Source organism: Mastigoproctus giganteus, chromosome 10 (assembly GCF_048544385.1).
Source record: "Mastigoproctus giganteus isolate SK-2022 chromosome 10, ASM4854438v1, whole genome shotgun sequence".
In the NCBI taxonomy this organism is placed as follows: domain Eukaryota; kingdom Metazoa; phylum Arthropoda; class Arachnida; order Uropygi; family Thelyphonidae; genus Mastigoproctus; species Mastigoproctus giganteus.
In genome coordinates this window covers 154,451,760-154,477,068 of record NC_143584.1, presented here as the reverse complement: position 1 = coordinate 154,477,068, position 25,309 = coordinate 154,451,760, and the positions used below count along the sequence as shown (strand labels likewise).

Genomic DNA, 25,309 nt, shown 5'->3' with positions numbered 1-25,309 from the left:
ACTTATAAAATAAACCAATTCTAAGAATTAAATGAATAATAGTGCCAATAAAAATAAAATGTACATATAATATTAAGTACAAATTTTAGATGAAAAAAGACTTTTGAACATGATTTCATAAGGCTGGCTGTATTCTCAAAATATCAAAGTTTAATGTATGACAGCTCTGAATTACAAGACGGTTCTTCCATTATATAAAGAATAAACAAAAATACATGTATTGCTTTTTTGGCCAAATGCTCTGTGAAATGTTTTCACATTACAGCAAAACAGCTGAGAAATATTTTTTCCTGAGTGTATTTAATAAATATGTAACAGGAGGCGGATTTAAGTCTCACACTTAAATAAAAAAAATAATAATAATAACATAGATACTAAAGTATGAAAATGTACAGAAAAATACTACCTAAATACTTTCAAATGAAATATTGTAAAGTGGATACAAATTCTAAATACAGTAAAAAAAAAAAATAAATAAATAAAATATAAGTGTATAAAAATGATTTAAATATAATTACATAACTTGAGAACAAAAATGTCTATAAATTAAGATTTGTGTATATCTTGTATATTGAGACTAAACAAAACCTTACTGTTTATCACAATAAAATAACACACGGCTGTTTTTTTTTTCATTTTTTGATCAACAAGCACTAGAAAAATTAATCTGCTCCATTTGGAACATGAGGAACTACCTGACATTTTCTCTCCAACACAATGAGCAACAATCTTAAGGTAAAGCTTTTTTTTTTTTTTTTGCTACATAAAAAAATAAAACCCCAATAGTGTCATAAGACTACAAATGAATGACTGACTGATCAATGCAGACCAAATTCATCACCATGGCTCTTCCAGAGGCACAACAGAATCTGACTAGTTACAATAAACTTACATTTCTTTCTTTTTCTCTCTTTTTTTTTTTTTTAAACTTTATATTCTGGAAATTTTTTCTTTGCTTTTCGCTTGGCCCCAGGTGGTGGCTGAGAACCAGGCACGGTGCCGGTAACTGGCGGTTGCAATGGAGGTGGTGTTTGATGAGGAACACCTGTTGGCAGCAGCACTCTTTCTCCTCTTGAAGTAACAACAGACTGAGGAGGATAAAAGGGCTTTCCATCATAAGTATTGTATGATTCTTCTGATGGTGGACTAGGAAAGTATTCACAGGAGTCTCTTTTCATTGTTTTTTCCTCCTGCTGTTTGGTATTCAAGTTCCTTTCATAGGTATAATCTGGTTTCACAGTCACAGGGAGGGCCTCTTCACTAGCACTTCGCACAAATTGATGTGAATAGTCACTACCTTCATCTCCATCTTCACTCCCTTCTTCTTCATAATCCTCCTCCTCTTCTGCTTCTGGAGGTAGTCCCCTAGGAAAATGGCTAGAGACTGTAGGCAAATGTCCAGGTGAAGCCTCAGTCCCAGGTCTTGCCCTCCTCCTTCCAAGTAAATAATGTAAACCAGGTTCTAACTGACTTTCAGTACCACTTGAACTATCAGGCCTTTCCAGTCTATAGTGATGATCAGCTTCTGGTTCACTAAGTCTAACATCATCTGATCCAGCTGGAGAAATGTGAGGTCCTGGTTGATGTTCAAGCTGCCGCAAAAGATCTTCCAGGTTTCTGATTCTTATTGGCCCACATGGTAGGACAGTTTCTTCTGCTTCATCACCACTAGTTGCTGTTAACTGTTCAGTACTACCTTTAAGAATTCCAATACCACCATAGTCTGATAAGCTTTCACCAAATGTTTTTTTAGCATCCTGAGGACTAATTTGAGCTTCTAGTGGCCGATGGGAAGAGGCAGTATGGAGGGCTTCAAGAATCTCTTCATGGTACCCATTAAGACTTTTCAATGTTCGTTCAACTTCTGTTAGTGCATCACTATTTCGATCTAAATTATTGTCAGACTGACTTGTAACATCTTGATTGTCAGATTGAGAGGCCTCATCACTCCACTTTTCTTTTTCAGAACGATGAGGAGGATACTTCAGTATGCCCTTTTCTGGAAGTTTAGAAAGGTTATTCGGAGACAGCTCGATAAATGCCGAAGTCTCATCTATCAGTTCTTGCTCTTCTCCCTCTGAATTTGAAGTATCCTTCAGGTGTAGTACTTGCTGTCGTTTCAGCTCTTGCAATTTATCTTCCCTGCAAAATAAGACTATCGGTAAGTTCTTTTATTTTAAAACATATGTAAACTATACCTTCAAATCATGACGGAAAATGTAAAAATTCTAAGAAAAGGTTTTAATATGAAAGAAAGCCAACAAGAGAACCATGACAAAAAATTCAGGAAACTTATCGGACATACTGGTTCCCTGCTTCTGCAGTTTCTCCCTGCATTCTTGGTAAACAGATGGTGTGCGTGTTATTAGTAGTGGCAGTTGAAGTTGATAATGATGTATTGATTAGATTTTCTCATTATTAATTAAAAGCAGATTATTGGAGTTCATGAGTGCTTTTGCAGCTGAAATTTACTTACGGGTACACCCTCCAGACTGCCTCAGTCTTAGGATGTTTATCCTCTCTTCCCGCTGTTTTAAAATAGGAAAACAACTTCTACAGACGGTGTGTGTAATTGGTAGTGTCAGTAGAAGTTGTTTCCTATTTTAAAACAGCAGGAAGGGGGGAGGATAAACACCCTAAGACTGAGGCAGTCTGGAGGGTGTACCCACAAGTAAATTTCAGCCATGAAAACACTCATGAATTCCAATAATCTGCTTTTAATAATGAGAAAAAAACTAATCAATACATCGTTATCGACTTCTACTGCCACTACCAATAACACACACTATCTGTTTGCTAAGAGTGCAGGGAGAAACTGCAGTAGCGCGAAACTAGTTTGTCTGGTAAGTTTCCCGATGTTTGCCGTGGTTCTCGCATTGGCTTTCTTTACCTTAGCCAATGATGCTATCAAAATATCCTACTTGTACCTCTACACAAAATACAGTAATCCCTCATTTTATGGACAGGTTAAATTTTCTGAAATCTTTACATATATGAAAATTCCATAAAACAAAATCAATCTCCCCATAAGTTGCCCCATTATATAAAGATACATTTCCATTTATATGGAACAAATTTTGCTTTTCATATGAAAGAAATACCTATTACTATGCAATGTATAAAACTTCACTGGAACAGCATTTTATATAATTAATTAATAATTTTAATTATTATACATTTAAATCAATTTGTGTTCTCCCATCTTATGAGCTGTTGTTTGGGCTAGATGTGGGATCCCTGACACTACCAGCTATACTCTTAATTTCTGAAAAAAACGAGATTAGCAAAGTCTATTTTTTTTTTTTAAGTTCACTGTATACAGCTTGCAGCAAAGAAGTGCATTTTCCATTTGCCCAGAGATTTTAAGGCTTCTGTCTTGGCAAAGATCATTATCAGAAAATATTTCCATAGCCTCATGTGCAATAGTGATGATATGTTGAATTTGTTGAAGATTTGGTAATGGTGGAGAGAACTCCCCAAAATCATATAGATGCTCCAGCTGTAACTTTTTCCACTCCATTCATAGTGGACGCCTTCACTTTATTTCATGACTTGGCAGTACTGTTGGGAACATTCATTATGTTGAACTGTTTGCAAAATTATTTTATTGTTGATGTATTTGGTGGCATTCAGGTGAAGTTTATGGCTAGGTCCATTATCGATGATGAGCCGTCAGAAATGTCATGCTCAGCACTGAACATTTTCACAGATATAATTCACCAGTGGGTCTTCAATCATCCCTTGCTCTTTCAGCACCAGATAGTAGGAAGTTTTCACTGTTCATATCCCTTGATAGCCTGTGGGTTTCTAAATGATAAATAAGAACGGGCTTCAGCTTATGGTCATCTGTGGTACTTTCTCTAACCATAAGGCAGTCTGTTGAAGCTTTAAAACCTGGTGTTGATTTTTCTGTTTTTTCAACCAATGTTCTGGCTAGTATTCTTTTTCCAAAAGAAACCAGCTTTTCCACATTGTATACTTGCTTTTCACTGTAACCACCAATTTCTACAATTTCCTTGAACTCATTCAGTTAAATCTGTGCTGCTGGGCATCTCCAGTGGCTGTTTCTCCCATTGTCTTTATACGAGGGTAATTCAAAAAATAAGTTACACTTGGCCATTGTAGCCCAAGAGACATTTATTGAGGTATGTGACACTGCAATAGAAAGCACATACCTTGCACTACTTTTCCACATAGTCACCGAGTTGGTGTAAACACTTCTCGGAACGTGTGACTAAATGTTCAATTCTCTGATAATAGAAATCCACTCCTTGGTCATTCAGCCACCGTTGAACTGCTGTTTGCACCTGCTCACTGTTTGCAAATCATTGTCCCCCTAGATGTTCTTTCAGCCGAAGATGTGATAGTCACAAGGCGAAAGATCGAGACTGTACGGCGGATGTTGCCATACCTCCCATCCAAAACTTTGGAGCAGGTGTCATGCTGTGGGTGCATTGTGTGGTGTGGCAGTGTCCTGAATGAGAGCAACACCTTTGCTTAACTTTCCAGGCCTCTTGTTTTTCGTGGCTGTTCACAAAGACCGTAATGTTTGGCAGTATGAGGCAGAATTAATTGTTGTGCCTTTGGTCATAAATTCCATGTAAACAACTCTTTCACAGTCGAAAAACACAGTAGCCATGACCTTTCCTGCTGATGGTGCAACTTTGAATTTCTTCCACACAGGCGATGTTGTGTATCTCCATTCCATAGACGCTCTCTTTGTTTCTGGGGTGAAATGGTGCACCCACGTTTCATTGCCAGTGATGATGCGGCGTAAGAAGTCATGGCCTTCCACAGAATAGCATTGAAGGAAGGCTAGAGAAGACAAAAAACGTTGACCTTTGTGTTCGTCTGTCAGTGAACGAGGAACCCATTGTGCACATAATTTGCAATAGTCAAGGTGTTCACGGATGATGGAATGAACACCTGCCTATCAAAATATCCAACTACTTTGCCATTTCTGCGACTGTCGGTCTTCGATTATTGCGAATCATTTCATCAATCTGCAGTGGTCGACGTTGATGGCCTTCCTTTTCAATCGGCATCCGTCAATTCTGTGCAACCACTTTCAAACTGCTGGCACAACTTCACTATGGTTGGACACAACATTGCATTTTCTACCTCTACTCTGCCAGATAGTGGCATTGTTGTGAGAAAGAAAATTCACTGCCATCCCAACTAAAAATAATTTATGGTAGCAAAACGGAGCACTTTTATTCTCCCTAACAAAGAGGAAAGAATGAAGGATATGATGTACAATGCTATATGGTATTACATGTTTTTGCTCGTCCTTACAACTGCTTGTGGTGGTACTGTGTACTGAATATTTTTTGCACATGCATATGCAAAATTATCAGAAAATGTTCATAACAGTGAATTTATGCCCATGCAACAAATTGTGTTCTTGTATTAGTCCAGTCTACACTGAAAAATAATGTGAAAAAAGTGTCCGAAAAATGAGGAATTACAGTATAGTATGATTATTTTTAATGAATGGTTACATGTATCACAAAACAGTGTTCGGCAATCGAAAAATAAAAGTTTCAAAGGGTAAAATATTTTTTTTCCATCACCTTTATCAATAGCCAACAATTAACTCTTTAGCCAGAAGTTATAATATTCATATAACTTGCAAGATATTCCTATTGTAGTTGGCTGCAGTCAAGTCTTTCCAAAGTCTTGCCCTGAGTCTTTCCCAGTATCATCATTATGAATACTAATGATACTGTATTAATATTATAATCCTAGCCACAAGGGACTTTTTTTTTTTTGCAGAATAGATATTTGAAACAGATATTCCCAAAGAGATATACATTATATGGAGTCAAAAGCTGCAGGTTAACAGAAAGTAGAAAAAGAGCCACATTTTATTAAATTAAATGTCTCTCACATGTAAAGTATATGACCAAAAGTTTTGAATATGCACAGATTGTTGCAAAAGAGCTTTTAATTCAAAAACCTGATACATAGCAGGGCTACCTTAGCTTGTATATTAACCCAGTAATAATAACTTCCTATCAACATTTGGTAAGTGTTAACCACAATTTGTCTCTATTTCTACAGCAAAGATGTTGCTAGAGATGGTTTGAAAGAAGGCAGTTTTATCATTGTTGTCAAACTAGTCCCGTATGATCCTTACTGCATAAGTATTGTGCTAAAAGTGATAGGGCCTGTTTCCACAGTACTGCTGTAGGCATATAATTTTCCAGAATGTCGAAGGAATTTGTGGTTTCAGGCAGTAATACTTCAACATCAGAGGTAAAGAGAATGGTTTTTGTAAAGGTTACTACAGTCATCTCAGACTGTATTTAAATTCTATAAAGTGGAACCAACTGATGATGTTACCAACCCAACAGCAAATTCTAAATGGGAAGCATTCTAGGAATTAATCTTGGAAGGTTCTGTTGCATATTAGCATTAACATTAGTAGAGGAATATGATGCAAGAAAGAAAGCTTATGCAGCATCAACAAAAAAAAAAAAAAAAGTTCCCATTTCACCCCTCCACTCATTCCAAATGCCTGTCCAGCTCAGCCTTAAATTTATTTTTATTTTTTTTATTTTTTTTTTTTATGTGAACCCCAAACACGAGAGGTATTAGAACCTATAGTACTTAGTACCGTGCTTGGGTTGGAGGTTGAGAAGACGAAAGAAGATATTTGTTGACATTGGACTTGAACTTCTGTAGATTGTAATTTTCAGGAAATACGTATGAAGGAAGGTTGTTCCAGAAAACGGCAGTTGAATGAATAAATGAGGAAGATGAAAAGTTGGTTCTGTGGGTTTGAAGTTGAACAGTAATTGGATGTTGGCTGGTGGCGGCACGTGTTCGGACTGTTTTGAAAGAGAGAGCGGGGATTATAGAAGCCAATTCAGAAGAACAGTGCCCATGGAAATATCTGTAGAAGAGGCATGCAGCAGAAACAGTACGTCTATGAGAAAGCGAGTGGAGAGACTCTGTTAAAGATGAATCATTAATTAACCTAACTGCCCTCTTCTGAATGGAATCAAGAAGCCTGAGAGAGGTTTTGGGGGCACCACCCCAGATGTGGGAACAATATTCCATGGCAGGGCGGATTTGCGATTTATACAGAGTGAGCAGCTGTTTGGAAGAAAAGTAATGCCGAGAGCGAAAGAGAAAACCAAGTTTTTTAGATGCAGAGGAAGCAATATTTGTAATGTGCTTGTGCCAAGAGAGATTAGAAGTCAGGGTAATTCCCAAAAGAGATATATCCTTTTGCCTAGAAATTGGAGTGTCACTAAAGATAAGCATAGGAGCAGAAGAATCCTTTTTGCGAGATATAAGACAAGACTGAGTTTTAGAAGGGTTGAAATCAACTAAGTTGTCTTTGCCCCACTGGAGAATTACCTGAAGATCGGCATTTAAGGAATTGGTAGCAGATTTTCGAGAAGTTGAAGCTGATTGAGCAGGAGGTTTCTCAAAATGGAAAGTTGAATGCAATGTGCTATAATCGGCAAAACTATGGATAGGATTTCCAGTCAATGGAAGAAGGTCATTGATATACAAGAGGAAAAGAGTGGGGGAAAGAACTGAACCTTGGGGGACACCGGCATTAGTGGAGAAGTTAGAAGACAGAGAGCCATCTACCATCACCCTCAGTGAGCGATCAGAGAGAAAACTGGATAACCAATTACTAAAAACAGTTGGCAAACCATAAGATGGAAGCTTGTTTAGAAGACCTTTATGCCAAACACGATCGAAAGCCTTTGAGATGTCAAGAGCAACTACTTGGGTTTCACCGAACCTTTCCATTGAAGTAGTCCATAAATGGGTAACATAAGCCAGAATATCACCAGTGGATCGACACTGACGGAATCCATACTGGCGATCGTTGATCAGACGGAAGGTTTCTAGGTAGTTTAAGAGATGGCGGTTAATTGATTTCTCCATTACTTTAGAAAGAGTAGAAGTAATTGCAATGGGACGATAATTGGATGGGAGGGATTTGTCACCCTTTTTAGGAACTGGCTGGATATGAGCAAATTTCCAAGCAGAAGGAAAAACACCTTTGGAATAAGAAAGTGAAAAAAGGCGGCAAAGAATAGGAGTAAGTTCAGGAGCACAGATTTTGAGAACAAGTGGAGAAATACCATCAGGACCTGGAGCTTTCTTAGCATCAAGATTCATCAAAATCCTTCTGATATCCTTTTGACGGAAGACCACAGGAGGCATTGAATGGACCGTGTTGGGAATGCTGGGAGGTGTTTTACCAAGATCATTAATACATGAGCTGGAAGAAAAATGGGATGCTAGCAGGTCAGCTTTATCCTTGGCTGAAGTGACAACAGAACCATCTGGTTTGGACAGAGGTGGGAGCAGAGATGGGCAAAAGTTGCGGCCAATAGCTTTGGCAAGAGACCAGAATGCTCGGCTACCATTAGGGCAAGAAGCAAGTTTTCTACTCTTAGCCTGTTCAAACTCTAGTTTGGACTGATTAATAACTGCTTTACAATTGTTGCGAGCTTTGGTGTAGGCAGAAAATGAAACTGAAGAATTAGAAACAAGCCAATTACGATATGCAACATTCTTCTCTTGAACAGCCTTAGCACATTTATTGGAAAACCAAGGTTTAGCTAAAGGACGAGATTTTAAAGTGGAGTGTGGGATAAAGGATTCCATTCCTGCAAGAATAATTTCACTGATACGATCTGAGCAAACGTTGACATCAGGAGTTTTGAAACAGTAATCCGACCAAGGAAAAGAAGAAAAGAAGTCTCGCAGGTCATCCCATTTTGCATTCTTGTAATGCCAAACAACATGAGGTTGGGAATAGCCATGAGATAAAGGTTCCATTGGAGAAGAGACAATCACCAAGTTGTGGTCTGAAGTGCCTAAAGGACCTCTCACTTCGACCGTGTACTTAGAAGGGTTGTTTGTGAGAAAAAGATCAAGCGTATTGGCTGTATGATTCGGATTGTCCGGTATTCTTGTAGGTAAATGAACAATCTGTGCTAGGTCATTAGTAATTGCAAAAGCCTCAGCATCTCGACCTGCTGGGTCGGTGTGACTAGAAAACGGAAGCCAGCTGGAGTTGTGAACATTAAAATCACCAAGGAAAATTACCTCACTGTTAGGAAAGTTGGACTGGAGAAAGTCAAGTTGCAACGAGAGGAAGTCAAAGAGCTCCAAGTGATTAGTGGAGTTTGGGGAACGGTAGAGACAACAGATGAATTTGACACAATGAGGTAGAGAGATTTTAAGCCAGAGAAGATCAAAGAGAGGAGATTCCAAATTGCCAAGTCTCTGACAGGGAATATCAGAACGGACATATGCACAAGTACCACCTTTGAGGCGAAAGGAATCATACAGCGAATAATTTGGGCATCTGAGATGAGCAGTAGTTGAATCAACCGATAACTGAGATTCTGTCAGAAAAAGTACATGGGGTTTGGCAGACTGCAAGTGGAAATGGACATCATTGAGATTAGAATTGAGACCACGTATATTTGTGAAATGAATTAGGAAATCCTTGGGAGGTTTAGATCTTTTCGCAGATAAGCTTGTTCTATTAGTTTGGCAATTCATGGTGTATTCAATAGTAAGAAAAATTGGGTGGGACATGCTGTATGAAGTAATGAAATTTTTGGATATGGCGTACATGTGGTAAGAATATACCCAGATCCTTGACATAACGTGGCCTCGACAATGCTCCCCGCATACACACTACTCGGACTCCCTCCAGTCACTATCTGGCAGAGTAGAGGTAGCAAGATTATACACTAGCTGATCCGGAAGCCTCCTAGAGAGTTACCAATAGGTTCGGTCCGGTGTACTAACTAGCGGCCGGCCTGCGAAAACCGTTTTAGAGCTGTACCCTCGAAATGTAAGGAATATTGGATCTCGCCACGACGTTCATCATAACCTCAAAAGTCATCAATCATAGTGCATGATGGAAGAGATAGGGAAGGGTTGACCGGAACTTAGCTCTAGAGACTAAACATGGGTTCCACCACTTCAAGCCTCCAATAAGCAAAGTGGTGGTATTTCACCGGTTGATGAGAGTCATCTACCACCTAGTACTGCCTGGTAACATAGAGGGGCGGCATTCCTCCATGTGGTGTGGGCGCCACACCTCGACCCCTGCTTACGTTGGTTCACACCTGGGTGGTCACCCACCATGTGCTTATGCATGGAGGTTATATCCAGGATTACTAACAGTCCCACCATCGTGAAGGTGCAAGCAGAGGATTTGGCTGTCACAGACCGTCCAGATTTCACCAAAATTGGGTCCACTTGACTTGAGTGTCACCCGAATATCAGTTGCATCAGCGTTTTAGACTCCCAGGTAGCAAGTACAGCTTGTCTGGCATATCTGAGAGAATGTCTGTGACAACCTTAAGCTATTAGCTTCCACAACAAAAGATGGAAGCCTGTTCCACCAATCAACTACCCGCTGGCTAAAGGTAAAATTCTGCACATCTATTCTACAACTATATTTACTCAATTTGAAACTGTGTCCCCTCAGATTCTTAGTCTGAGCAAGAGGAAGAATCCCATCAGCATTCAGCTTGCTCAACCCGTTCAAGGCCTTATACACCTCAATTAGATCACCTAGCAATTGCTTACTCTCAAGGTGCTGCAATTTTCAGAACTTAAACCTTTCTTGGTAAGAGCACCTCCCTTGTTCCCCTCACCAATCTTGTTGCCCTTCTTTGTACTCGTTCTAGCAACTCCACATCCTTCCTAAAATGAGGCCTACGGACCTGTACACAGTACTCTAGGTGCAGCCTGATCATTGCCTTGTATAACAGGATAATCACCTCCCTGTCCCTGCTAGCAAAATTCCTATATATCATTGACAAAACCCCACGACCTTCCCTGGCAGTCCGTCTGCAATACTCAGCAAACTTCATATTTGACTGCACAATTACCCCCAGGCCTTTATTATTATTATTATTATTATTATTATTATTAGCTATATGGTGCAAGGAAGCCTGAGGCTTATACTGCACCAGCCAAAAATAAAAAAAAATTCCCAAGTTACCCTGTGAGAGAGAGAGAGAGAAGTAGAAGGGAATCGCCAAGAAAGAGAAGAATGATGATATCCAGCTCAGGACCCTGGGTGTGCCAAGCCCATACTCACCAGGTGTGAGCCCCTGGGGTTGCTTTCCACTTCCCTGAGTGGAGTACAACAGAGTTGGTACGTTTCTCTTCGGTTATCACTACCCATATGCAGTACTTACTAATGATAATACTAATGATACTGTATTAATATTATAATCCTAGCCACAAGGGACTTTTTTTTTTTTGCAGAATAGATATTTGAAACAGATATTCCCAAAGAGATATACATTATATGGAGTCAAAAGCTGCAGGTTAACAGAAAATAGAAAAAGAGCCACATTTTATTTGAAAATGTGGCTCTTTTTCAAATTTGAAATCATTTGAAATAAAGACCAACTCCTAGATGTTCATTCTAGGAGTTGGTCTTTATTTCATTTATTAATTTAATACATACATGCAGAACATCACAAGTTTTTCACTTATGTTGTTTGCAACCAAAAGCTGCCTATGCAGAAAACAATGTCTGGTGCTAACATCAGAAATCATTTTTTTTTTTAAAATACTAAAATCCCTCTATATTTGTCAATGTTAAACTTCAGTTGCCACTTCTCAGCCCATTTTCCCAACTTATCTAGTTGGAGTAGCATACTGTCTTTACTGTCATTAACAACCCTGCCAACCTTTGTATCATCTGCAAACTTGGACATTAAACCTGATATACTTTCATCAATATCATTGATAAATATACAAAACAGCAATGGGCACAACACCAAACCCTGGGGAACTCCATTAACAACATTTGTCCATGAAGAGCAGTGTCCACTGATTACCACTCTCTGTCATCTCCCACTGAACCATCCCTTTGTCCATTGTAGCAATTTACCCTTAATGCCATACCTCTCCAAATTATACAGCAGTCTTCGATGTGCAACAGTGTCAAAAGCTTTCTTGAAATCCAAGTATATGATAGCAAAATTATTTTTGGCATTCAGTTCCATTGTGACCACATTATAGTATTCAATCAAACTGGTCAAACAAGACCTCCCTTTAACAAACCCATGCAGTCTTGTCTAGATGATCCTGCAATGCTCCTTTAACCAGTGATTCCATTACTTTCCCCGGAACACAAGTTAAACTCACAGGTCTGTAGCTACTTGTGTCATCTTTTGAACCCCCTTTGTGAATTGGTGATACAATTGTACACCTCCAGTCCATAGGGACTTCCCCTGAGTCCAAGGAAGCTCTCATAATTATGGCTAAGGGTTTGCTTACTTCCTTTGCTGCCTCCTTTAATATAACTGGATAGTCCTGTCCACCCCAGGTGCCTTCCTTATGTTTAACTTCAACAATTTCTTCTCCACTTTCCTCTCAGTTATTACAAAATCACTTAGCTCCCTGTTAGCATTTGATAAACTTCTGGCACTCCTCTCATTGAATGACTCCTCGTGTGTGAATATAGATGCAAAATACTCATTCAGTTTATCAGCTACCTGAGCATGATCATCAATAGTCACCCCAACTATGTTAAGGGATCCAATCTGATTCATCTGATCTCACCCTAGGGGCTCATATTTGGTGAGTATGGGCTTGGCACACCCAGGGTCCTGAGCTGGATATCATCATTCTTCTCTTTCTTGGTGAGTCCCTTCTCTCTCTCTCTCTCTCACAGGGTAACTCAGAAATTATTTTTTTGCCTGGTGCAGCAAAAGCTTCAGGCTTCCTTGCACCATATGGCTAATAATGATAATAATAATTGACCAAAGAGATGTTCATTCTAGGAGTTGGTCTTTATTTCATTTATTAATTTAATACATACATGCAGAACATCACAAGTTTTTCACTTATGTTGTTTGCAACCAAAAGCTGCCTATGCAGAAAACAATGTCTGGTGCTAACATCAGAAATCATTTTTTTTTAAAAATACTAAAATCCCTCTATATTTGCCAAACATTGCTGTTGCTCCAATAGTAGCAGCTGCTACAGCTACAATATTAGTAATAACAATATTGTTTTCCTGTAAGTATTTTACAAAGCACAAAAAAAAAAAAAAAAAAAAAAAAAAAAAATTTTCTCCTGTTGTACGTTATTTCAGCCCAAAAAAAAAAAAAAAAAAGAGCAATAAAATAACAGAAGAATTTCTTTTTGCTGAACAATTTTTAACTGTTGTTACAGTTGTTATTTGGTTTTTAGGAGCATTAGCAACTAAGGCCATATTGCTCCGGGATATGCGGTGGTCATTCCCTGACCTTTCCGCATCCTCCGTATTTGGTGGTGACGGGCTCGAACCCCGGTCTAATCAAGAAGCGTGTGCTACGCACTGCTGCTCCTTCCCACCTGGCTACGGAGTTCAGCAAAAAGAAATTCTTCTGTTATTGCCTTTTTTTTTGGGCTGCAATAACATACATAAGCCATAAGGATGCTTAAAGTTTTAAGTTCTAAATGCTGCTTCATTTAATTATACAGTAAATTCAGTTGTCTGCAAGAGGAAGTCTGGACAAGAGTCAAATATTGTCTGGGCAATAGGAATCATAAATTTAAAGACATATCCACAGTTTTTGGGATATCTTCAGCCATTTCATCAATACTATGTTGAAATATAGTATTGATGAAATGAGAATGCTCAGCAGAATGCTTTGTAATACTAAATCTGGATCCATTTTCATGACAGGGCTTATAATTTCTCATACTGATGGCAGTATCAGTTGCTCGCCAACTGTGTGTGGATACCCTTCTTTTGCAATTACGAGTGATATATACAAGAGGCTTCTAATCCTCCTCATTCAGCATTTCTAGAAAAGTTTTCAAAAATAATTTTAAACTTGTAGAACGTTTTATAAATTTATCTTTTTAAGACATTTCAAATATTCAAAATGCTTGTCTTTTGCACCAGGACATTTCCAGGTGGTCTCATAGCATCATTCCAAAAGGTTCTCTCACATAAGATACATGGGGATATTGTTTTGTTGCCACAGGAAGAAACAAATCCCAATGTTAAATAATTTTGCGAATATAGATGCTGCTTCTTTTTTGGGAGTGACATGAGATAAGGATCTTCCAAAAACCTACACGTTATCAAAGTTATAATATGTATTATGCCTATGCACAAACTGTTCAGATGATAACACTTTAGTTTAACTGTGACAAATCTGTCAGTTGACTGCTGGCAGCCCATTTCTTGTATCACAAGAAATGGTCATTCACTGGATTACCATTCTGCTGTCATGGCAAAATTTGCATACTGAATTGCTAAAACTGAAAATTAACAAGGCCAACGTTCATTGTCATTTATTATTATTTTATAATTTGCCCATTGACTCCCATTTGACCCTTTGGCATATATTGACCCCTCTTTCAAGACGATTGATTCTGTTGGGAATCTCTGGACTACAGTCAAACATGGTGATGATGCCATCCTGATCTGGGGCTGCTTCTATTTTTTTGGAATGGGTGACATCATCAGAATTGAAGGTATTTTAAAAAAAGAATGCTATAAAAACATTTCTGAACATAATGCAACATCCTTGGGACTTTGACTTTGTGGAAGAAATTTTATATTACAAGACAATAACCTGAAACACAGCTCCAAGCCGTGCAGGGATTTTCTAGCAACTAAACAACAGGAGGGGCTATTGCAAATTATAGTGTGGCTACCCCAATCACTTGACTTAAACCCCAATAGATTTTTTTGTGGGATCATCTACATTATCAAGTCAAGTCTGTGGTCTGTCCAGCTTCACAAAATTTATCGGAAACCTTGCAGATCACTTGGAATAATGTTAGTCAAGATGTTATTATAAAATTAATCACAAGAATACTACATCTGTGTAAGACAGTGATCAAATCTCATAAAGGATATTTTGATGAAAAATCAGTAGAGTTGTTAATATTAATCATTTCAAATTTTTTTTTGCTCTAAATTTTTCAGTGCTTAATAAAACATCTTAAAATACTTTGTGGTGTTTTGTATTTTTATATTAAACCTTACACTGCCATAGCTAATTTCATAAAAAAAAAAAAAAAAAGTTATAATTTTAAAAATGGTATCATACTACAGTAAATTAAAAGCTATTTAATAAATAATCAACATTCACTGTTATTAAGGAGTGATCACTATAATAATGGGCCAAAGGGGCATTTTTTCCCCTTCACAAGTAAGTTCCTGAATGTGTAGACTCACAAGACAATGCATGTTCTGCAAGCTCATGCATGAATTTCTAAATGCATAGTAGTAAGTTTCTGTGGCAGTATACCCTGTAGAGTGAGTTTATTTATGGAATTTTGAAGTTTAGAAAAAATTAACATTTTGTCAATGTTTTAAATAATAATTTGTTCTTATTTTGACTTGATTGGCCAACGTTAATGGAATTACTGTTAAAAATCAAATAATAAAAAAATTGTGACAAAAATTTGTTGAAAAATAAATTAACTTGCTTTAGTTTTCTTTCTTTGATGAAGTAATATTGTCTGTATTTATTTATGATTTAATCATGAATTTATAGATCAGAATTCCCAAGAATTTATTCTGTTTCAGGTTTTGTATGCCCAAACTGGATAATAGATGCTAACAGTATGAATTTTTATTCCAGTTTTTAATCTATTATAAATTGTATCTACAATTATTTAGAAGCATAGTTAAAATATGGCAATGCCTATATGAAGATTACCAGACAAATCTAATGCGCCAATAAAATCTAAACCAACCAACCAGACAAATCATGCATAAATGGACACAATACTTGAAATGACCTTGAAACACATATATATATATATATATATATATATATATATATATATAAAATTAACATACTCTCCACAGAGCACATATCAAAAACATATGTGCATGTTTCTGATATGCACATCTAAAAGGGTTAAAAAATAATTAAAAATATGCAGACGAACATGCAAAATTTTGTCATCACAAAAAAAAAAGTGAACAGAAGAAATTTCACTATAGATAAAACATATATCACATGCTAAACAGCTATTTTAATCATTTGGTTAAACATTACACAGACATAAAATTAAGTGAAAAGCACTTACACTTTCTTCATGGTGTTTGTCGCAATATGGTTGTTGCTTCTTTCAGGTTTAATCTCCAACAGCATTCCACCATGAGGATACCTATGGCGATACAGGTGAAATGTAGTGGAGATATAAAAATAAAAACACCATGGAAAATGTGTGAGCACTTTTCATTTTTTAAAAATAGCTTAACTTTAAATGAAATATGCATATTTATAGATTTTAACTTTTACACATACATAAGTTATACAAAAAGTAACACTCAATAATTAAAATGCAACTCTTAGGAGATTTTACAGTTGTTATGTATATTATATCAATCCATATGTATATGGCACACAGATAATTAGGTTATGCAAAATTCAGAATTTATACAGAAATTACAACGTAATGAGAAACATACAAGACCCATGAGCATCCATAATGCATTTATTTATATAAATTCCTGAAATTTCATATAATGCTGTTTTCTAGAAGTAGATGTTTGCTGATATCACTCAATCTTCATGGAGAATTTTTCTCATATGAAGATACTACCAAATTTAGTTACACAAGATATGCCAATTCTAAAGCAGGCTTACTGTGCATAAAATGTATCAACATGCCATGACAAAATCAAGCCTCTAACCTTTTTTTTCCCCAATTTATTATTTCTAGTGTAACAGCAGAAAAATTCATCGGTTGCAATTGCTTTGTGTTTTCTTCATCAACACAAATTTTATTTATTTATGTGGTTTTCACTAATATATATGTATATACTACAAGGGCTGTTCAATAAAGAATGATCATAATTTTTCACGAACAACTGTACTGCTTGCTATTTTTAGCTGAGTTGTGGAATTTAATACCAAACCAAGCTGCACCATATACAACTGTGCAGTTGACTTGTGCACACAGTGTGACCTTGGCAGTCAGTCAAGTTTTGCCTACATTAAAACGGATGTGACACACAAGGGACAATATACTGCTCTCAAATTCTGTTTCCATCAAGAAAACATTAGCTGAAGCATATGAAATGTTAAAAGAGGTTTATGGTGAATCTATGCTTCCATACAGCACAGCTTGCAGGTGGTTTAAAGATGGATATGATTCAGTCACAAAACTTGGTGGTCCCAGAGCTCTAACCACTACTGTCACCACAGAAACCATAAACATTGCTTCCATGATCATGAGAGAAGATTGACTTATAACTGTAAGGCAGGGATGTTGAGAATATCAATAGGAAACAAGCCCGGTATTCTCCATAACCCTTTGCATATGACATGTTTATGCAAATTGAGTTACGCGCCTCCGTAGCCAGGTGGGCAGGAGCAGCAGTGTGTAGCACACGCTTCTTGATCAAACCGGGGTTCGAGTCCGTGACCACCAAATGCGGAGGATGCGGAAAGGTCAGGAAATGACCACCGCATATCCCCGGAGCAATATGGCCTTAGTTGCTAATGCTCCTAAAAACCAAATAACAACAACAGCAAGTTGGGTTCCACAACTTCTAACACCTGAGCAACAGCAAGTTTGCATGGGGGGTTTGTCAGGTGCTGCATAAGGTGATAAAAAATGGTGGATGAGATAGCTTCATTGTTTCAACCCAGCATGTAAGCAACCAATATCTGTTTGGAAGTCTACATCATTGTGAACACCAGAAAAAGCAAAAGTTGTGGCTTTTGCAGGAAAGGTTATGGTAATCTCTTTTTTTGACATTCAAGGAATGGTTTACCAGCATGTTGTGCCACATCATACAACTATTATGGGACCTTACTACAGAACTGTTCTACATTCATCACAAACCCTACAACTGCATGCAGTTGGGTGGATGGGATGCTGCATCATGACAATGCAAGGCATCACATTGCTCATACTGTCATTAAGTACTTAGGCAGCATTAATGTGAAATGTGTTCCTCTTCTGCCCTACAACCCTGAACTTGCACCATTTGGTTTTTTTTATTTCCAAAGTTAAAGAAGGAGCTGCGAGGAAAACATTTCCAGTCATCAGAAGAAGTTGTAAAGGTATCGGAGGCGATTCTCAAATACGTCAAAAAATGTCTTCCGACATGTTTTTGAAGGATGGCAGAAACATTGGAGTATATGCATTTCATCAATTGGGAACTACTTTGAGCTACTATCATCCATATTTTGATGATTCAAAATATGGATGATAAATAAGGGTCTGTTGTGAAAAACATTTATCATTCTTTATTGAAGAGCCTTTGTATATATACATTTTACCATTGCAATACTCAGTTAAAGCACAGCAGATGCTATTTAATCTGGTTGCAAGTTATAAGAATCATTCACTGTACAGAATTAAATTCTAGAAAATGGATCTGAATTATCAAACATCATATTTTAGTTGACTATTAAAATCCGAGTTTGATTATAAGATCAAAAGCTGAGTTAAGTACTGAACTATATTTTTAAGTAAAACAAAAATGTGTAAATTGCAGGCAGTGGTATCAAGAAAAGTTGCAAATTTGAACAGAGCTACAATTTCAAAAAAAATGAAAAATAAATAATAATAATAAATAAATAAATAAAAAACTTATCAATGATCTCTAACTTTATACCAGAATCTTCCAACAGTTCTACCTTTGAGAGGGGCAACCAGCTGCTACACTGGTCAGTGAAATATGAGTTCTAATCAGAAGGACTACATTTAGACTACAGAAGGACTTGCAAGAATAGGAGAAGGAGCCACCATATTACCATCTCCAGCCACTTCTTGCTCCACTAAACCAATGGTAGTGTATGTTCAGGCATGCCTTAGGCTTCTGTTGCAATTATAATGGATATATAAGAGGAACATGTGTGCCTCAAGTTTTGTGTGAAGCATAGGAAAAAGAGTGGAAATCTTTAAAATTTTAGGTGATGCTTATTAATTATCCCCAGGGGCTCACATCTAGTGAGTATGGGCTTGGCACACCCAGGGTCCTGAGCTGGATATCATCATTCTTCTCTTTCTTGGTGATTCCCTTCTACTTTTCTCTCTCTCTCTCTCTCTCTCTCTCTAAGGGTAACTCAGAAATTTTTTTTTTTCTTGGCTGGTGCAGCATAAGCCTCAGGCTTCCTTGTACTATATGGCTATTAATAATAATAATAATAATAATAATAAGTAGATTCGTCATTTATCATTAGGGAAACATTTCCAAAATGGTCAAGAACCTGCCAACAGTGCTAAATGCATTGAATGACAGGAACCAAAGCATACTACAGCAGCACTTCCTAGATAAATTAAGCAGATAGGCTGAGAAGTGTCAATTTAAGGTTAATACTGGATAGTACCCCACTGAAGTTTATGGAAAATGAAACAGACTTAGAGGTAATTATACAGTCTGGCATGAAGTTCTCTGAGTAGTGTAGACAGGGCTGCTGGAACAGATCAGGGGGTTCTGTCAAAGATATATAGGAACTCTACTAGCAGGAACAAGGAGATGATTATCCCATTGTATAAGGCAGTGGTTAGGCCACATCTTGATTACTGCATATAGGTCTGGAAGCCTCATTTGCAGAAGGATGTGGGTCTATCGAACATGTAAAGAAAAGCAACAAGATTAGCAAAGGGAACAAAAGGGTTGCTTTACCAGGAAAGGCTTCAGTTCTGTAAAGTGCAGAATCTGGGGACAAAGCACTTATAGGGAGATCTGTTGAGGGGGGGGGGTTTAAGGCTTTGAATGGGCTGAGAAAGCTCAATGCCGAAGGAATCCTTTCTCTTGCTCAGACTACACAAGAGGAAGCATAAATTCAAACTGAGGAAGAATAGTTGCAAAATTTGCTCATTAGCATTAGTAGAGACATAGGATGCAAGAAAGCAAGCTTATGCATGCATCAGCCAAAAAAAAAAAAAAAAAACCCCTCCCATTTAACTCCTCCATTCGTCCCAAATGCCTGTCCAGCTCAGCCTTAAATTTATTTAGGCTATCAACTTCCACAACAAAAGATGGAAGTCTGTTCCACCAATCAAACACCATCTGGCTAAAGGCAAACTTCCGCACATCTATTCTACAACTGTCTTTCCTCAATTTGAAACTGTACCCCCCCCTCAGGTTCTTAATCTGAGCAAGTGGAAGAATCCCATCAGCATTCAGCTTGCTCAAGTCATTCAGGGCCTTATACACCTCAATCAGATCACCTCGCAGGTGCCTACTCTCCAGATGCTGCAATTTGCAGAACTTAAGCCTTTCTTGGTAAGAGCACCCCTTTGTTCCCTTCATCAATTATTATTATTAATTAGCCATATGGTGCAAGGAAGCCTGGGGCTTATGCTGCACCAGTCAAAAAAAAAAAAAAAAAAATTATTCCCCAAGTTACCCTGTGTGTGTGTGTGTGTGTGTGAGAGAGAGAGAGAGAGAGATAGAAGTAGAAAGGAATCATCAAGAAAGAGAAAAATGATGATATCCAGCTCAGGACCCTGGGTTTGCCGAGCCCATGCTCACCAGATGTGAGTCCCTGGGGTTAATCTTGTTGCCCTTCTTTGTACTCGTTCTAGCAACTCTACATCCTTACTAAAATGAGTCCTCCAGACCTGTACGCAGTACTCTAGGTGTGGCCTGACCATTGCCTTGTATAACAGGATAATCACCTCCCTGTCCCTGCTAGAAAAATCCCTATATATCATTGACAAGACTCCATGACCTGCCCTGGCAGCCCGTCTGCACTGCTCGGCAAACTCTAAATTCGACTGCACAATTACCTTCAGGTCTTATTCACTTTCCACTTCCCTGAGTGTAGTACCACACAGTTGGTACGTTTCTCTTCGATTATTGCTATCCATATGCAGTACTTTGCATTTGTCAATGTTAAACTTCAGTTGACACTTCTCAGCCCATTTGCCCAACTTATCTAGATTCAGTTGGAGTAGAATACTAACATTAACAACCCTGCCAACCTTCGTATCATCTGCAAACTTGGACATTAAACCTGATATACCATCATCAATATCATTCATAAATATACAAAGCAGCAATGGACCCAACACCAAACCCTGGGGAACTCCACTAATAACATTTGTACACAAAGAGCAGTGTCCATTAATTACTACTCTCTGTCTTCTCCCACTCAATCATCCCTTTATCCATTGTAGCAACTTACCTTTGATGCCATATATCTCCAATTTGTACAGCAGTCTTCCCTGTGCAACGGTATCAAAAGCTTTCCTGAAATCCAAGTATATGATATCAAAATTATTTTTGGTATTCAGTTCCTTTCTGACCACATCATAGTATCCAATCAAATTGGTCAGACAAGACCTCCCTTTAACAAACCCATGCTGTGTCTTAACTATTACTGCAGTCTTGTCTAGATGATCCTGCAAGGCTTCTTTAACCAGTGATTCCATTATTTTCCAAGGAACAGAAGTTAAACTAACAGGTCTATAGTTACTTGTGTCACCTTTTGAATCCCCTTTGTGAATTGGTGATACATTTGCACATCTCCAGTCCATGGGGACCTCCCCTGAGTCCGAGGAAGCTCTCATAATTATGGCTAAGGGTTCCCTTACTTCCTTTGCTGGCTCCTTTAATATAACTGTATATATCCCATCCACCTCAGGTGCCTTTTTTGTGTTTAACATCAACAATTTCTCCTCCACTTTGCTCTCAGTTATTACAAAATCACTTAGCTCCCTGTTAGAGTTTGATAAACGTCTGACACTCCCCTCATTAAATAACTCCTCATGTGTGAATGTAGATGCAGAATACTCATTCAGCTTATCAGCTACCTGAGCATGATCATCAATAGTCAACCCATCTATGTTAAGTGGTCCAATCTGATTCATCCCTTTCCTTCTAGAGTTTACATAAGTAAAGAACTCTTTGCTGTTTTTCTTTGCATCCTTTGCCAAGGATTTCTCCTAATCTGCCTTCGCCTGCCTAACCTCCTTTGTGACTTGATTACAGACTAGTTTATATCTGCCATAGGCTTCTGTGTCACCTGATACTTTATATGCATCCCATACATTTTTCTTCTCTGCCACGAGCCTCATTAGTTCATCTGACATCTATTTAGGCCTAAACCCTGAACAGTATTTCTTAGCTAGAATGAAAAGCCTAGTATCCTCCAAAATTAAGTCCCTGAAGGCTTCCCATTTAGAATTCAATGTTCGTAACATCTTTTGGCCAGCATGTAATTGATTGTTGGAATAAATTACCATTTGTGGAAGTAGATAGCTTGAATAAATTTATGGAAGAATTGAAGGAAGTCAAGTGAACATTTGCATAATTTTCAAGCAGATTCAGCAAATTTCCTTGCAAGGTTTAGCCAGAGACTAAAGGGCAATCCAAACAATAGCAACACATCTCTTCTCCCCTCCAAAGAAAGCCAAGTTGATTCCTTCTGCTGGCATGGTGATGGCATCGATTTTTTGGGATGCTGATGGAGTGTTGCTAGTGGATTACCTTTAGAAAGGCCAGACAGTCACAGGGACGCAGACCTTGTAAAGCATTTGTGTGAAAAAATCAAAGATAATTGCCAAGGAAAACTCAGCAAAGGAGTCTTGTTCCATCAGGATAATGCACTTGCTCATAAGTCTGTCACTGCCACGACTGCACTGCTTGAGTGTATCTTTGATATTTTGGACCATTTCCCTTATATTCACCAGATCTAGCACCATTGGAATTTCATCTATTTCCTAATTTGAAAAAATACCTGGCTGGCATCCATTTTCTTGCTGACAGTGGCATCACTGCTGCAGTGGATACAATCCTGGAGACCCAAGAGAAAACTTTCTTCACAGCTGGAATCAATGCATTGCAACATCTGCGCCAAAAGTGTATTGACTCCAAAAGGGACTATGTTGAAAAGTAATGTTACCAGACTCTTCAAATAAACCCTTCATACTCAAGCCACAAACTTTTCAAATGACAGTCGTATGCCACTAAATGATAACATCTGATTCCTTGGCATAACGTTAATATAAAAAAAAACTAAACTTCCTAAAGCACATTCAGTATGTATGAACTATTTGTCTGAAGAAAATGTGCTTTCTGTCATGTCATGGAGAGCTCACTAATACCATCTTCTTCAACTGTACTGAACCATAATCCAATACTGACTAGATCATGGCCTGTATATGACTCAGGTAGAAATCCAGCAGAACAGCTTTAAGTGCTTTCACCATCACCAGTCCATAATTTATATAGTGATGTGCAAAAGCTTCTGTTATATTTATGGAAAAATATGCTTCTGCTTACATATGCAGCCAAAGTACAGAGTTCTTCCCTTTCATCCTATTTGAGCTTGATTCTAACTTTCTTTGCTAAACTGCTAAAATTTCATTTGGAATAAACCAAATAAAAACAAGCACTGGAATCAAGTTTAAAAATCTAACAGAGAGTTGAAGTGTTTCACAAGACAATATTCACTTGGACACTGAAAAATTGGAGCCACAATGGTCTACATTGAAACCTTTATGTGATGAAATTTTCTAGCAAAGGGGAAAACAGATGCTGAACAATCAAAATATACAGCAGCTACATTTAGCTCATGTATCAGCAAATGCACACTGTCTTTAAATATATACTGATGGATTTAAATCTGACACAAGTATACAATGGTTCTACCAAGCAGCATTATCTTAGATTTGCTCTCATCTAGTTGCAGTCTTTATGCTGTCAAACTTCACATAATCAAAATGGCTACTGAACATTCATTTGCAATGTACCTTTTTGGGATGCTGATGGAGATGTAAATTCATTTACAATATATATTATAATATATATTGATTTACTGAGTGCAGTTACTACTTTAAAACACAAATATCCCTACTGTTACCCTATTTTGAAAGAAATCAGAACAAAGTTGATAAATCGCAGAATGCAAAATTTTCTGAAGCACATTCTTTATAAGAACATTTCAAACTTGCCCAGGAAAAATTATTGTGTTCACATAATTACTGTAAGAAAGGAACAATTTTGCCTTAATTGCACTTGGGCCAGAAAACCTCATTAAAACCCTCAATGAGAGCCTTGTCAATTAATATGGCTCTGTAGATACTATGCAAGGTTCATGGTGTAGGATTTTTCTCAGTAGTGTCTGTGTGTGTTAGCAGGAGAGTTTTTCCACAGAGATGGGATGTTCTTTTTTGCAAGAATATTTGCTGATGCTTCGAGGCAGTGTTAGATCGGTCAAAAAAAAACCACCAGCTAGCTTCGGGGGAATTGCATGGCCTGTGTTAGAGTTACTAAGAGCAAAAACAGGTGCATGTATATTTGCATGGTGTTTGCAAAATCAAAGCTAGGAGTATAGTAAATAAATCTGATGAAAGTGATGTACTGATTAAGTCATCAAATGTGGATGCTGTAGGGATATCGGAGACATAAGAGATGCAGAGTTTGAACATGGTGATTACAATGTGTATAGAAAGGACAGCCAGCATGTGAGAGGGGGAAGGTTATGGTTATGCTTTTTGCTAAGCACATAGCAAAGGCAGTGCATCTTGTGCAATGTTGATTCAGTTTGGTGTGACATAGACACTGGAAAAACAAAAATGAGAGTAGGAGTTCTTGAAATAGGTCTCTGGGGTTGGGCATATTCAAAATATAAATTTTAGTAGTTTACACCAACCTTGCGTTGAAATAATAAAACAAAAAACAAAATTAATAGTTTAATAACTGGTATTACTAATTTACAATAAATTACTATTTACAATAAGTATATAAAAGAAAAGAAAAGAAAAAGAATACCATAAAATATAATAAAATATACAGAATTAAAAGCGCTAAAATCTGAAGCTTTTGAAGGCTCTGCCTTCTTGTCTGTCATAGACTAGAAGACTATGACTATATAAAGGTGACTATGACAGTCTCAGATATTTTTTAAATTCTATTCAGTGGGACCAACTGATGATGCGACCAACAGCAGTTCTAAATAGGAAGCATTAAGAAAAGTAATCCTAGATGCTACTATGCTTTTTATACTGACTAAGACTGGTGTCAGAGAAAAAAAAAATACATGGTATGCATAAAAATTAGCATGGGATTCAGAAACCTGAAGTATAAACTAGTCAGCAATCGAATAACAAAGAAGGTTACACAAGTTAAGGCAGATTACGAGAAGTCTTTGGCTAAGAATGCAAAGAAAAGTAGCAAAGAATTCCTTACTTATGTTACCAGAAGGAAAGGAATAAACCATATTAATCTAATAGATATGAACAGTATAACTGCTGATGATCCTCTTCAGGTTGCTGACAAATTTAATGGATATTTTGCCTCCTACATTCACATTCTTCCCATGTGAATGTATTTTGCCTCCTACATTCACATGGGAAGAAT

General features: G+C 37.6%; 1 protein-coding gene across 1 annotated transcript in view; it reads right to left on the bottom strand.

Moving 5' to 3' along the window:
- Window positions 1-837: 837 nt before the first annotated feature.
- LOC150079395 (disintegrin and metalloproteinase domain-containing protein 11-like) overlaps window positions 838-25,309 on the bottom strand; it is a 445,660-nt gene continuing 421,188 nt past the window's right edge. Inside the window, exons 28-32 of the mRNA XM_090383050.1 lie at window positions 2,109-2,142; window positions 1,954-2,066; window positions 1,739-1,878; window positions 957-1,651; window positions 838-873 (exon numbers count right to left, since the gene is read on the bottom strand). Coding sequence (XP_090239176.1) covers window positions 838-873; window positions 957-1,651; window positions 1,739-1,878; window positions 1,954-2,066; window positions 2,109-2,142 — 1,018 coding nt within the window. The remainder of the gene's footprint in view (window positions 874-956; window positions 1,652-1,738; window positions 1,879-1,953; window positions 2,067-2,108; window positions 2,143-25,309) is intronic.